The 15,713-nt window shown below is 34.7% G+C and overlaps 1 protein-coding gene across 4 annotated transcripts in view; it reads left to right on the forward strand.

Annotated features, from left to right (window-relative positions):
- Nucleotides 1–15,713, forward strand: part of KDM4C (lysine demethylase 4C) — a 296,942-nt gene that overhangs the window by 250,542 nt on the left and 30,687 nt on the right. For 3 of the 4 annotated variants that reach the window (XM_035567672.1, XM_035567671.1, XM_035567673.2), the window contains 2 exons: nucleotides 9,958–10,143; nucleotides 13,992–14,162. In XM_035567672.1, the coding sequence (XP_035423565.1) occupies nucleotides 9,958–10,143; nucleotides 13,992–14,162 (357 nt within the window). Of the gene's footprint in view, nucleotides 1–9,957; nucleotides 10,144–13,991; nucleotides 14,163–15,713 lie in introns of those variants that run through there. The other variant, XM_035567674.2, reaches the window with a different exon arrangement.

The raw sequence follows: 15,713 nt of genomic DNA on the forward strand, positions 1-15,713 counted from the left end.
AATTAGAGCCAATACTGTAGAATCAGCAATCAGACCTTTGTAATACTTGCTCATTATGTAAAAGCTATCTATTCCAGCCCATGTTCTTGTGTAAATTTCTGTACATGCCATAATTTGTGTAAAGTTTCCAGTGTGACCTTCTGTTGCAAATTTGACCTGTACATGTTAGGTCCACGTGATATTTGGACAGTACTAAATGGTCTTTGTAAACATAGCTATAGAGTGATCTAAGTTCAAAGTAGGTTATTTTGAAAGTGGAGGAAACCTCTCCCTATTTCAGTTTGTCGAAAATCATATTCTTAGGAACTAAGAGAAACTCAAGAACAAAATTAATCTCCTGACTTGTATTACTTTAATCTGTCCTCAGTAGTACATTAATCTGTCCTCAGGCCATCTCCCTTGCTTTGTCTTGGGCTACAATAACATCCATAGCAAATAGGACATTCTGCATTAACGGGATATATGATGATCTATTGTGTTCTTCATCTTGGATGGGTATGGCATAATTTCTTAGATGCGTGATGAAAATTGTGCTTCACATGTGAAAAATACCTATAATCTGAGTACCTACAATCTGCATTTGTTTAATGCAGTAAAAAAAAAAGAAGTATATTTTCTGAAAACTGTGAAGATAAAAGCAGTCAAAAACATTTGTTAGTTCAGCTAACATTAACCGTTTTCTTAAGAGCTTACATGAAAAAGGGGTGCGAATTTTAGCTTAACCGATTCAGTTTATATTCAAAGCTGTGATATGTTCTGCCTTTCCTCATCCCTTTCCCTTTTCCTCCATTATCTTTTCCCCTCTGTTCCTTCCTGCCTTTTTCTACTTCTCCTTTCCCTCTTTTCTTTCCTTTCCACACTTTTTTTTTTTAAATGTGCCTTCCCCTCCCACCTTTTCCCCCTTTCCTTTCTCTATTTCTCTGCTTTTTTTTCTGTAAACGTGAAAAATTCTCATTCTCTTCCCATGTCTCAGAAAGATAAATGAACTAATTTAAAATATTTTCCATGCCTCATCTGTCCACTCCACAAGCTGTCAATGAGCTTGGATTGGGAGCTTTCATGCCAATAGTCCACATCGAGCAGTTGTATTATTTTGAAATAGGAATGTTGTTTCCATGGCAAACTTGGGATTCTCTTTAACTGTGCTGACATCCACATACTTTTGGGTTTATGCAAGAAAGATGATAGTTGATGAGCTTTTTTTGAAGCAGAAGGTCATTTGTCTACCTGACCAAGATAAAAACATCATCTTTGTCTTTTATTGTTTTTCTCTCTTGTAGGAAAGCAACAGGATGAAATAAAACATGGGGAAAAACCCATGTGTTTTAAACATGCTCTAATTTCAATTCTTGCTTATGCATTTTTGCCAAGAACCATACGAACCATTAAGTATATTAATGGTTAATACGTTTAATTTTAAGAGAGTAATTGTTTGGCAGATTTTTGTAATGACTAAAAACTGTAAGACGCTGCTTACCATGTTCTGCATTATGGTCAGATTATTCTAAATATTTACTCAGTGATGTTAATACATGAATTAGAAGTGAGGGAAATGTTTAGAAAGAGCTTACTATTTCTGAGGTACTACAAGCTGATTCATTTTAGATTGTGGAATTTTGTAAACTTCTTATTTTGTAAACTTCTTATACTTAATACACTTCAGTATGTCTTTAAAGAATGTCATAACTTTTCTGCACTGCCTTATCACTTCTGGCTGTTCGAATGACACTATTTTCTGGTGAGGTATAGTGTTAACATCAGTTTTGCTGAGAAATAGATTTTGGCTTTTGGCTGAAGGCTTCACGAATAATCTTTTATTTGTAAGCTAAGAAGTCCCCCAAGACCTTCAGAACTGAAAAAAAATATATTTCTGATTCTGAACGTGTTTAAATTCTGTGTGCCCTGACCCCTTCCTGAAATTTAAAAACAAAACCAAAAACACAATAGCTCCAAAGACCCAAGTTCCTCCACCCTGGAATAATCCTTTTTCCTCAGCTTTGTCTTACTCAGTGTTTGTATGTTATTGTTAATACCTGGACATAGCATGGCTCACTTGCTCAAGTTACTGTAGGGGTGCCAGGTGGTTCCTAGCCAGTGGCATAACCTCACTTGACTGCCTTACTTATCCCTCTTGTCTAAAAGTGTATTCTGTCCACAACAGTTTCTCTTCAACAGAAAATAACTTGACAAGCAGCTGCGTCCTCATTCAGTGTGCTTCACAAGCACAATATTTTCCTTCCCAGAGGCACAGTGCATTCACCTACATAATTGGCCATGACCCCTTCTTGCCCAGAGGACTTATAGTGAAGTCTATTCTCGTTTTCTAATCTTTTAAGACACAAAGCAGCACGTTACTGTCATGCTAGTAGGTAGATTAAATTTTGATATGTGTACTTGTATTGTCATCAGAGGTTTCTGTTTGAGCTTGACAAGATTTTTGTTTCTAAACATTTGAGCATACGTCTTAAATGCTGTAGGATTGTCTCTTTAGTGTATTTTGTCGTGTCTGGGGGAGGGGAGAGAATATCTTTTTGTTTATTGGTATTGGTTTACAGACAGCTATTCTCAGAAGGTTGGAGAGTTTATTATAGAAGAGATGGCAATACCTTTATTTTGATAACAACTCTGTTTTCATTTTTTCATTTCAGTAAATTGCTTGCAGGATATTGCTAAGAATATAATCCTTTCGATGCCACATCTCAGTGTTCTAATTTTATCTGCTCTCTTATTAAAATGTTAAATTCTTTGTGTGTGCCTGTATGTATTCGTATGAAATGTTATAAAACAAGCCCTGCAGAAACAGTGATCTTCTCTGCACTGAGTATAAATAATGATACTGCTTTTCAGAGCTGTGCTTTGCATTAAATGACATCTCACGAAGAGGTGGAGCCTGAAATAGCCGTGCAATCTCTTAGAGTAATTTACTCATTGTTTGCGTTCTGAGGTAGCAAGTTCTGTATGCCTTCTATAACTCTTTACTTTGTGTAGTTATGCTCTGTCTCTTTTGAAACCTATTTAACACAGAATCTGTCACTAGAATTTATCTTAACTCTAATGATCCTGCATGAGGTAAGATGGAATTGGCTTTGCAGAAGAAGAGCTGGGGATCATGGTGGACAAAGAGTTGAACAAAAATGCTGTTGCAGCAAAGAAGGCCAAATGTATCCTGGGCTTCATTTGTAAGACTGTAGCCAGCAGGCCCAGGTGACTGGCCTGCTTTTCAGCCTTATTTGGTGCTTGTAAAATGCACCTTGTAAGATGCATCTAGTCTCCCTATTACAGGAATGATATTGCATAATGGAGCAAGCCCAATGAAAGACCACTGAGGTGGCAAGGGCTGGAGCACAGGAGAGGTTTGTGGAGAGGCTGAAGAAATGGTCTCTTCAGCATGAGGAGATAAGAAACCTTCTTGCAGAGATCTTACAGCTGAAGTAGAATACTGGAAATAAAGACAAAGCTTACTTCCCTAGATATGGCCTAGTGATAGGTAGTGGGAAGTGTTGTGCAGACAACAGTTGGAGCTCTAACAAGGTGTTTTATTTCTTTCTTTTTGCCTCATAAGACTCACCTTTAACCTGTTAAGGAGATTACTTAGGGTGTCGCAGGAACATAAACCTTATCAGGTACTTGTTAAAGCAGAAACTTCTTCACAAAGTGTTTTGTTTTCTTTGAGTGCTTTTCTTTGTCTTTTAACTTGCAGTGCAAGGAATCTTCCATTACAATCGAACAGTGTACTTCAGAAGATCTAAGGGTTTTTTTTGTTTGTTTTGTTTTGTTTTGTTTTTTTAATTCTACACTGTATGCTTGTCTTTCCTATTGCTACAAAGTATGATGCTATTGGTACTTGGGCAATTTCATCAAAACAGTAGATTTATACTGTATTCATACTTCTGTCAAAATGTGATATTTTATCAGCTCTTAAAACTTTATATTAAAGCAATATGTATATTTGGTGTAATGTCAAGATCTTTTCATGTTTCAATCAAAATTAAGCAAGGTAATTTCAAAGCCATGACTTGCAAGTTCACTCATTCAGAGTGGACCTAAAACCTACATTATTTCAAAGGTATTAGAAAATAATTGTTCTTACTGTTGCTGATGCGTAAGTGTGATGTCTACTTCTCTGCTGGAAAGTACGATTAACAGAATGTCATCTATATTTAGATAATGTCTATTATCCGTAATTTGCTATGCCTTCATGCTGTGGGAAGACTTGCTGAGTAGTAGGAAATTGCAAATCACTTTCTTCAATCATTGTTTTTTTTTTTTTTTTTTTGTTTTTTTTTCCCATAAGGTACTGGTTGTTAAGTTTGAAATACCAGAGGGATGCAAAATAGTCTGTTGATACTTTATCTAACAATGTTCTTGGTTAATTGTAATGTAATTGTCTAAAACTGTTGAACGAGGAAGTGGAATAGATGATGATCTAAGGAACTCTTTCTGATTCTAAGCTCTGTCAGTTTCGTAGCTGAAGTATTCAGCGTGGTTTAGATTAATCAGGAATAAAGGGAAACATAAAAAGAAAAAAGTAATGAGCTTGTTTCCATAGAAACACACTATCTGCCAAAATTAAGTGCTGACTTTGTATTCTGAAAGATGGTTGTGCAGAAAACATGTGCTCACTGATCTGCAGATAATGTGTCAAATGTCTTCATACTATGTATCTTCTTATTGCATTGTGACTCGTTAACAAATCTTGATGCTAGTACCTCCTAGCCAACCCTTGCAGTTAAGACTAGACTGGAGTCTTTGCTTGGCTCCAACCCACATTATGCTTTTGGACTGGAGAAAGAAAAAATTAGTTTCACAGTGCATTTTACACTGTGTATCTCAAGTTGCAACAGTTGACAAGCTGGTGATACAATACTTCTCTCAGTATTCGCTGTGAAGTCTTTGCTCTGTTAAAACCTGTGGGTACTTTACTTTGGTTACAGTAGGAACAACATTTCAAATGTTGAATGTGACCATGCACAACAGCAATGTTGCTTGGATGGTGATATAAATTCTGAAACAAAGCAGATTCATTACAAAATGCTAAAGATCTCACAGAAAGAAAAAAAATCACCTATGATTTTTCACTAAGTTCTTAAACTTTACAGTGGCGTTTCTTTCTTAGTCTTTGTTTCCAATAATACCTAAAAGGCCAAAATTGCCAGCTATATGAGAGAATGAGAGAATGCAATTCAGTTACTGACTAGCGGTTAATAACCACCTGCAGCAGTAGAAAAGAAGATCTTATGGGTTGATTTTTAATAATATTAAGAAATTTAATTTTATTAATTTCAGAGGCTCTCTCAAAATTGCTTCTCTTCGTAGAGTTTAATGCTTTACTACTGTGAGCTTTTTCATATAAATCATTCTTCCTGCCAAGGTATAGAAATACTTTTGGGAGAAATCAATACTCCAGATTGTTTTCTAAAATCTAGCCCTGACTTTCTGCCGCAACCATCAGCTTGTACTTGCTTTCATAAATCCTTGCTTCAGAAAGCAGTTTTACTGTATTTAATGCATGTTCCTATTAGGAACTGGAATTTGGTTTTGTAAATATTACTCTGTTTGAGGGAAGCGATGTCAAATTATTTATATAAAAAATGCATAAAAATTATTATGAAAGCTATCAGTGGTCTGTCTTTTGCAAAATGCTGCCATTCAGTTTTCTCAGAGTTCTTTAAAATCCATGCTTTTTATATAATTGCAACTTATTAATATTAAAGAGCTATTCCATGATTATGAAATCCATTTGTGACAGAATATTTTTTCACTTTGGGGGCAAAATAGGTCATTTCACCATCTAGAAAATTGCAGTGCATTGTTCTGTCCTATATTCTTAATCTCCAGTTATATAAACAATTTTATTTATTCCCCAATTCATTTTACATCTGGATCTCTGATTCAGATTGATTCTGAGCCTCTTCCCCCATTGTCTCTTCATCTTTGCAACTGGTGATTCCCATTTTTCTCTCAGAATTTTGATGTCTTCTCCCTCTGCCACTTTATTATTATGATCTTTTCTTTATTTCGTTTTTCTTTTTTATATTTTTAAAGAGAACAAAACAAAACATATTATTTGTTTTTGTCATGAATGACCATATATATATGTAAGAATATACATATATATATATATATGTAAGAATGGGAGAAGAAAGTGGTAAAATACATTTGAATTCATATTCAGTAAAGTCCCAAATGAGAGTATAAGACATACATTCCTAGTTAGAAGTTATGGAGGGAAAGACTTGCTGATATGGGTCAGACATAGCACAGTTCAATTTACTACTAACAGCTAAAATATACAATTTGGTATGTAGCTCAGCTAAGGTTCCTAAAATCTATGCAAAGCAGATTTTTATAGTTTAGTTTTAATTAATCAAATATGTTAGATCAGCTGTTTGACTTTTATTTTTAAAGATGAAAGAGCTTTTTCTTGTATATCTGAATGGGAAAATGTCTAATACAGTTGTAGAAGTTGTGAATTTACTTCATAAATGTTGTATAAATGCCTTTTATCTGTACATATGTATACTTTCTGAAATTCATGTCTAGGATTGAGACTCATTGTAAAGCTAACATATATCTGCATCATAACATTCAGTGTTGTACAAAGGACAGAGCATCTTAGAAGTAATAAGAAATGTTTCATTATTTATCAAACTTAATTATTTTTGTACTTCCTGAAAGAGGACTGTTATTCAGAATTTTTCTGGTATTTCGTAAATATAAGAAGAAATAGGATTTTTTGTTGTTGTTGTTCTGGGTGTACAGTAACTTCCCTGTTCATATCTGTGATCCTAATCTTTTTGATACCTAAGGGAAAAATAAGAGCATACCACAGAAGACGAATATGTGTTTGGAGTTAACTGATGTGAACTACCTTTCATGTATTTGGCATTGAGATGGATTAATTTCATTGTTGAAACACGGAAGGCATTTTCACTTATTGTGTGGCTTGAGGTCTGCATTCATGTAATTACTTATGCCAAGCAGTATTCTTTTTATATAAAAAGTTAATCAGAAGTACTGTAGTTTTACACCAGCATGACAGAAAACAGAATAAAGCCAATGGTAATTTGACAGTTTATTGTATTTTCCTTTTTTTTTTTTTTCAGTATTTTCAAATTGTAACTCTGAAAAGTAATGTGGGAAATAATTTTTCCTACAATATTATGTCAGTTTGTCTGATGATTTCTTGTTAAGTTAACCTGGACTGGAGAACAGAAAACTTGGACTCTGTTATTGAGACGGATGAAGTTTTGTTCCAATTTCTGTGGATTTGGCCATTTCATTAAATCTGGTAGCTCTTCAGTTTTCCCAGCTGCACTTCCAGCTTGCCTTAAGCAGTTTTCTCTGACTGTCCTCTTCCTTTTATTTTCCTCAGCTTCTGCAGTTCTCATAGATAGTAAATCGTAAAATATTAAACTGCAAGAACAATTGTACATATATGTATGTATTTGTAATTCCATCTTTTTCTGAAGCATTACCCTTGTAATGTAATATTTTAATTTCTGTACCTCCGAACTTTTCATGATACTGTAGTAGTACATGGAACAAACATAGAAGCATGTTGTAACATTCGTATACTTGCTGCCTTGCACACATGCAGCCAGTAATTTAAGGAGACCATCATTTCTGGCTGTAACATACTTCCGTAAGTTACTGCTAGTTTACCTACACTTTCCTGTTTTATTTACCTTTTCCTCATTCTCTGAATTTTGTTTGCAATGCATTTTTTTTTTGAGTTTTTCAATCAGAATGTGTAGCCATTTCTGTGGACAACACCAAGTAAAATTTAGAATTTTTAATGCTCACGTGTGTTTCATACTCAGTCTTTTCTTCTTATTTTGGTCAAGCTAACTTGTGAATGTGTGTGAAAATGCATTCAAACTGAGCCATATATTTGCATGATCTCAGTGTCTAGACATTAAATATAATAGACTGTGGTTCTGTTTCATTTCTGGAATTCCCAATTAACTGTGTACTGAATATGTATTTACAAAAATATCCCTAAGATCCATCAAGAAACAGTTACTTTATTTATCTGAATATGGTTTCATGCATGTGAATACAAACACACAATGTGATTGATACCAGCATTATCAGATAAGCCTCTGGAACATTTACTGGGTGAAATCATCTTTACCTCATACTAGTCTTTCAGGCATAACGCTGCTACAGCAGACTGAGCTAGGTTCTGGCCCCTTTCGTGAATGAAGGCAAAAAATATAACTAAGTTCCAGATGTCAGATGCTACTTTTATCATAGAATCTTGTAATCATGGAATCATTTAGGTTGGAAAAGAACTCCAAGATCATCAAGTCCAAACTTTAACCTAACACTGCCAAGTCCACCATTAAGCCATGTCACTGAGCTCTACATCTACATGTTTGTGCAAAGCCATTCAGTCTGTTGGCATTCAGGGGTTGGATACAAAGGCAGAATTTGAAGAGCTTTTTTCTGTTCAAAGCGGTGCATGAACTGCACCCTGAATGACTGATGAACTTGGCAGGGCTAGCACTTGAAGAAATCGTTATATCACTCACAAACTGATTGCCAGAAGCCATTGAAATATATAAGTTCTGACTTCTACAATAAAATTTCTGCAGATTTCCTTCAGAATATAGAAATCAATAATCAATAAAACAAAATTTCTGGTAGCCTGGAAAGAAGAATTTGATGTGAGCTAATGTGAAATACATTGAATTATTAATTATACAGTAAGAAATAAATCAAAATTATTCTTACTCCTGTTTCCAGAGCAGGCAGACAAAATCAGTGACTAAAAAAATTAGAACAAATGGAAGGAATCTCTGCTCCTACAGCATGTATTTAACTTACTGAATTCACTGTTTCTGTATCAAGTAAAATCCTATGGCTATACTCTATAATAGCAGAGATAATTTTATGATCTTCAATAACAATTGCTAACATTGTTTTGTAGTCTGTGGTGAGAATTATCAAAAATTAAGTCCTGTATGTGATACAACACAGTTTTTGGTTTTTTGTCGTAATAGTATGGTGGGCTTATTTCCCAGACCTAGTTTATGGCTCTGTTTAGGGCTCTTCATTTGTTTCATATAAGCCCTGTGCTTACAAAAGCCTTGAAGCAGAGCCATTAAGAAATCTGAATCACAGGAACACGGAATAGTTACTGTATTTTGATGTAGTGTCCATTTTGGGAGAAGGAATAAATGTGGAATATCTTGGCACTGGTAAGGCTTTTGACATAATGTTTTTATAAATGAAGTGGAGAAGTATGGCCTACTCTATTACCTTTATATGAAATACACAATCAATAAAAAGCAGACTGGAAAAAGTGAAAACGGATGTAGGAACAGCCTTCATCTGTGATAATATGCAAAAGCATGAGATAAAACATTTCTAACTTTGAGGAGAAGTAACCACTGCAACAGGTTATCTGAAGATGTTGCGGAAACCTTTGCATGAATATGTTGGATTACCCATCTCCCAAAGCCTGTGTAGGTATAGACTTAGTCCAACTTCAAAGTAGGGGGCTGGGTTAAATGATATCTGGAAGTCATATCTAGCCCTGCATTTTTGTGGGAATACTCTATTTCTGAGTCTTGCTGTTACTTTGTGCAGACTTATATATAGGTTTTTAAATTTACCTACTGTAGGAGGAGCAGGTTAATTTTCAGATTAGTGTATGGAATTTGAAATCGAGCTTCTATATAGCTATCTATATATCAGTTTTCTTAGCTCAGCATCAAAACAGGTTGTCCTTACATTTACATAAAAAGAAACAAATAAAAATGCTGTCTATTAATTACCATATTACAAAATTACCTTGCAGTTCATAAATGTTTATTCTTTTGTGACACATGGTACGAGGTATAAAATGTGAACAGTGAAGCACAAATAACTTTTCAGTTCCGGAGATACATGCAGATGTCAGTGGAATTGTGGTAGTATGGTAAAATTTTTTTTTTTTTTCTTCTACAGAAATGTATTTTCTGCAGACAGAGAGTTAAGAAAATCTCCGGTGCCTGCATTCAGTGTTCATATGGACGCTGTCCAGCCTCCTTCCATGTAACCTGTGCCCATGCTGCAGGAGTGCTGATGGAACCTGACGACTGGCCGTATGTTGTCTACATTACGTGTTTCAGGCACAAGATCAACCAAAATGTGGTAAGGAATTTGTTTAATGATTTGTTAGCAAACAGAATTACAGAATTAAAATATATTTCTGGAGAAAATGGAAGAAAGGGTCCACACCATGAATATCTCTATCTATCATATTTCCATACATAACAAACTATTACATCTCGAAGTTTTTTTCTTATGCTGTTACCTGGGAGAAATATTACTTGATATGCCTAATGTATTTTTGCATTAGAGTCATTGATGAATGCTTTGTTTTGACAGCAGAACAAGTCTCTGAGTTCTCTGTTTTGTTAACTTGAAATGTATAACAAATACCCAGATCACAGTATCTTTCAAATACTCACAGATACTGGGAGATAAAGGACGTGGTGTATATGTAAGTTCTTTGTACCACAGCCAAACGATGTCTTATGAATAACCAATTACAATCATTCTGTCATCTGGCAAAGCAACACTGTTATGTCAGGAATAATCATATTATTACTATTTCTTTTTATTTCTAGCCTATGCAGAGGAAACCTTTAATTTTAGATGAGACACATGAAGAATTTGTTTTAACTATCTTGTAGATTTTAATATCTTTTATCCCAACAATTTGTTACTGTCTCAGTTAAGGGAGAACTCTCGCCATTTATCTTGGGCTTTTCAAAGTGTATTTCGCTTCCTAGCAAACTAGAAGAACTTCGTGCAGTCTTATTAAGGAAATAACTTGATAAGTTAGTCAAGTTGAGAATTCTCAAGTTGCAAACTGTTTATTTGAACATGGATTTTATCTCCTTTGTCCATTAAAAGTGAAAGAAAAACAGGTAATATCTATATTATGTATGCCTTTCTTTCAAGAGTCTGTCAGTGAATCCTTGGTCTTAATGACAAGACTACTGCAGAGTAAGATTTTCTATCTATTGTGATAAAATATAATACCTCACAACTAGAGCAATCAGCCAGTCCTGAATTTCAGTCTGCTGCTAGATCATAAAAAGGCAAACAAATTTTGTGTCCCAATTAAAAACTTCTCCAGAAATGTTATGCATTTTAAAGATTTTTGCTTTCCAAAAAAAGTAAACGTGTGACACCAGTACACTTTGCATGGTTGTTATTCATATATTGTTGTTGTTCATGTATTTTTTATGAAAATGAGTTTGGTTTGAGTCCATAGACTCAAAACTATGCATGTCTCTTCTATCTGTTGACGATACAGCTTCAGAAATAACAAATAAGTTTGCTAGCAGAAAAGTTGGTTTATGCAGAACGGTTTTAAATATTCCTGCTGCACTCTATTATTTTGTTTGTGTGAACTGGAGTGTAGTATGCAAGTAAGGCTCTGTGATTAGCTACCTACAGACAGTAGGTCATGGGGTTTTTTTGATTTTTCCTCTTTGACCGTGTTCATTTCTGGGCATGAAATATAACACTCACATCTTTTTGTCATCAAATTGCCAGAACTACAATTGGGAGTGGGTGCACCAGATGGATTTGTTTTGATTAAAACTACCTTATTCACAAGAAAATGAGAAAAAGAAGTTATATGCAACAATACTAATGGGACAAAAACACCTAAGAATCCATAATGATTAGCAAAAGCAGCACTTACGGTCCGAGAAGGTCAGCTGGAAGCAAACATACGCATGGGTGATATTTTATTTCAAAAGCGTGATCAGAAGTATCTAGGCAGGCCCAGTTACTTGCATTTAGAAAGTCTTTAGAAAGGGCAGTTGGGGTAGGAATTACAAAAAATCCACTGTTGTATGTTTTTGAGCTGCTGATGTTTTTATGCTATTATTGGCCAGTTTATACCTTTGTAGTATACAGTGAATGAAGGGATGCTGTCAAGTGGAAATTGGAGATCCTTTTTCCATTGAATTATGAGAATGCAGTGATCATTGCTTGACATTGTCTGCTAACTACTGCCAGCCTCTTAATATTTTCATAAATCTAAAAACATGACGTAGGAAGGAAATATTATTAAAAAATCATGAATTAGCATATTTTTTGAAACATCATGCATCATTTTGATGCCCAAATTGCAGTTCAGAGGAACAAACTTAAAATGATGAAATTAGAGTTATCTTTCTTTATCAAACAAATCTTTTTTATATTTAGAAAGAAATTTTAAAGATCTTCCATTAAAAACTTTAGTCAGATGACGTTTCTAGATATTTAGATATTCATTAGATGCCTATTTCAGGGTAGCTATTTATTATGATTTTATATACATATAGTTTATGTATATTATTTAACAAGATTTTTGTGCCCTGACATACAAAACATGGAGGAGAAAGTCATTTTCCCTCTTATCTTTTTGAAGTTCACATGCAGAAGGAGAGCTTAACCTTTTTTCCATTGTATCTGGTTGTTTTCTGTATTTCTGCTGCTATCTTAGTTCATCCTTAGCTTAGGTACTGCTAAAAAAATCATGCTATTTAAACTACAGCTTTCTCAATAATCTGGTAACTACCACAGCTGTTTCTTTAATCTGATAGACTCCATTACATAACAGCTGTCCTTTCTGATCAAAAATGACATTCCTAACATCAATAAATTCTTAGGATTTTCTGACAGGAAATGTTCTCTGGGACATGCAATCAATTGTAGTGTGTGCTTGTCAATATTTTTTCTGGAAAATAAATCAAGAATCCTACCAAGACAACATACTAAAAATAATCTTCTCCTTGAACTAGGATGCATTTCTGTTTCACCCTTATTTGTTCTAATGATCTATGGCATTTCTTCTCTGAAAATTTTATCATTAAATGACTGTATTGTCTCTTAAAATATTATGTTATCCTTATTCACCTTCTCAGAAGAGTTCCATTTTCAGACTTCAGAAACATTTAAACCTTGTAATAGGGGTATTTCTCCTTGGACTTTTGTAGTGTAATCTCAAACTTCTGCTTTCTGTTATCTCATGAGAGTAATTCAGTTAATACTCTCCACTTCAGTTCTGTTTGTTTTTGTTGTTGTTTTGTTTTGTTTTTCAAATAAGTGAATAGACTAAAGTCAAAAATTATCTGGTAACATCTTATTAGGATAAGAAGCTCTTGATTTTATTTTTCCTGGTGAAGAAGGTTGCGTTTGAAGTAGGAAATTCATGGGTATACATTAGTTGGGAGTTGATGTGTAACAGCTGTCAGCATCATGTGAGCTTCTGAGCATTTGCTGACTTAGAAAGTTCTATTCTTTTTTTTTTTTCATAGAAACTGTTAAGCAGTTATTGATGTAGAATTTTTGCATGGTTTAACAACCCTGCTACACTTCTGATTGACATAACTAGCTGTATGGAATGCAAAGTGAAAAAAAAAATTATTGCTACTAATATACTAGATAAGTAAGTGATGAAGAATGAATCAATGCTGTCTGAAGTCTTAAAGCAAATGTTCAGCACAGCCTGAGTTAAGAACTTACTCAGATAGACTGCTGTAGACAGCTCTGACAAGAACCAGATATGCATTAAATTGTCATCCCAGACAGCAAAATACAAATTATGAAAAGCCATATCAAAATACAGTACTTGAAAACCTCACCTTTTAAAACAGTACAAGACCATCGTCTAAGTTCACCATGTTCTCTCTTCAAACACTACAAAAAAAAATAACATATATTGTTAATTGCTTAAGGGTTCTTGCTCCACTGTCAAATGGTTTGAAGGCATCAAATGCAAAAATATTTTTGAGATGCTGTTTGTTTTCTCATAAAATGCAAAAACTTCCAGTGTAAAACAAATTCGTGTGATCATGATTGTGAGGAACAATTTTGTGTTTGAAGATTTTCTACAGAGCAGTGAATTGTTATCAATTCTGCTTTAACATAGATACAATTTTAATGAGTCAGCTGATATTTTAAATTTTTTCTTTCCATTTTTTCATTTTTTCAAGAGAACTAAAGCATGTGAGAAGGCCATTACAGTTGGGCAGACAGTCATAACGAAACACAGAAATACACGATACTATAGTTGCAGAGTCATAGGAGTGACATCTCAGCTTTTCTATGAAGTTATGTTTGATGATGGCTCTTTCAGTCGAGATACTTTTCCTGAAGACATCGTGGTAAGTACTTTCTCAGATAACTGTTCCCCCTTTTTTTTTTTTTTGAGGGGGTGGGGGGGGGGTGGGGTGTTAGGTGGTTTCACTTTTTATTTCTGTTTCTGAAGATTAGAGAGTTGGAACATCTTGAACTATGACCTTGAAGAGGTAATGTCTTAATATTCGGTTCATGTTTGTTACTTTTGCTGCTGAGATTGATTATTTTCTAATGGGCTTTGAAACAGCGGTTGTTCTAATTAGTCTTTGCCATTTGACCAAATGTATCAGAAGTAATCTTACAAAGCCTTTTAATTAAATAAGAAATATGTATTTAATAAAGGATATGAGAGAGGGAGTTCCATGTATCCTTATCTGTCTCTCAGAGATAACTTGTAAAAATTCCTTATTGAATAGAAAAATCCTAATGTAATGGGAAGAATAGCTCTCATGAATCTGTTATAACAACTTGTTTACACCTTCTGGTGTTTAGTTTGTGAGATTACATTATTAATGATAAAAATCATTGGGGAGGAGAATGTGTAATTTACTGCATTTCCAAAAAGCAATCAAGATTTTGATTTCTCTTATGCACTTACATAAACTACCATATTTTTCAGAACTGTTAAGGACCACACTGTGCACTTAGTTAGTGGATATGAACAGAATTTGCTGACAATTGAGGAAACATTCTGTCTCCCTCCATATTTAGAATGAATAGATTGGATCGTAACCTTTGTTCTGTTCATCAGACACTGCATGATGTTTGTGTCACAACATGACTCTAATCCTTTTTAACCTTCATGCTCCTCTGAGGGTTCTTTGTGCTGAGCTGATTTTTTGGTGTACCTCCTGCTAATTATCTCTAGAAGTTAGAGCCTCCAGGGAGCACTGGCATGCAGAAGTGCTGTGTGTTTCAAGACTAGTTTTCACTCGTGTCCTGCGCTGTAGGCAGAAGGGGAGAGTCTGGCATACACATAAGAATATATACTTTATTAATATATGCTCCAGGGGCATAACCCCTAGGAGCATTCCCTATTCTTTTTCTGTAAAAATGTCTTTGAGCTGTTCTGTTTTATGAAGCCCTAACGTTTTTCTGGAAGTAGCATTAGCGGACAGATAGCATCAGTGGAAATTATACTGTTGTTCCTAGAAGCTTCCCAGTCATTGAAAAGTCTGATGCCTTTTGAAAATACAGCATTTGAAAGGGTACATTTCAGAGCAGTATATGGGGATTGAGCTGTTTACCTCCCACTGGTGTTAATAGAAAACAGCAAATCCCTGTTATGTCTTTGAAAATTTGTCCTTTAATTTGAAACAGTCTGAAAGGCTCTATTAATGATCAAAGGCATTTTGATTTAGGATGATCAAGATTTAAGCAAATGTGGCTGTACTGTTATTAGAAACCCTTCTTTTGTGTATGCCTGCATCAAGGATCTGGTATGGCAGGGGTGAGAAACCGCTTGCCACACCCTAGTGGGGTAGTCTGATCCAGAGCTAAAACTGAATGTAATCAGGTCTGGTTATGCCTCAGTGCTTCTCAGATAGTGGATGAACAACATATAATTGTTTGATGGA

This window comes from Cygnus atratus, chromosome Z (genome assembly GCF_013377495.2).
Source record: "Cygnus atratus isolate AKBS03 ecotype Queensland, Australia chromosome Z, CAtr_DNAZoo_HiC_assembly, whole genome shotgun sequence".
NCBI lineage: Eukaryota > Metazoa > Chordata > Aves > Anseriformes > Anatidae > Cygnus > Cygnus atratus.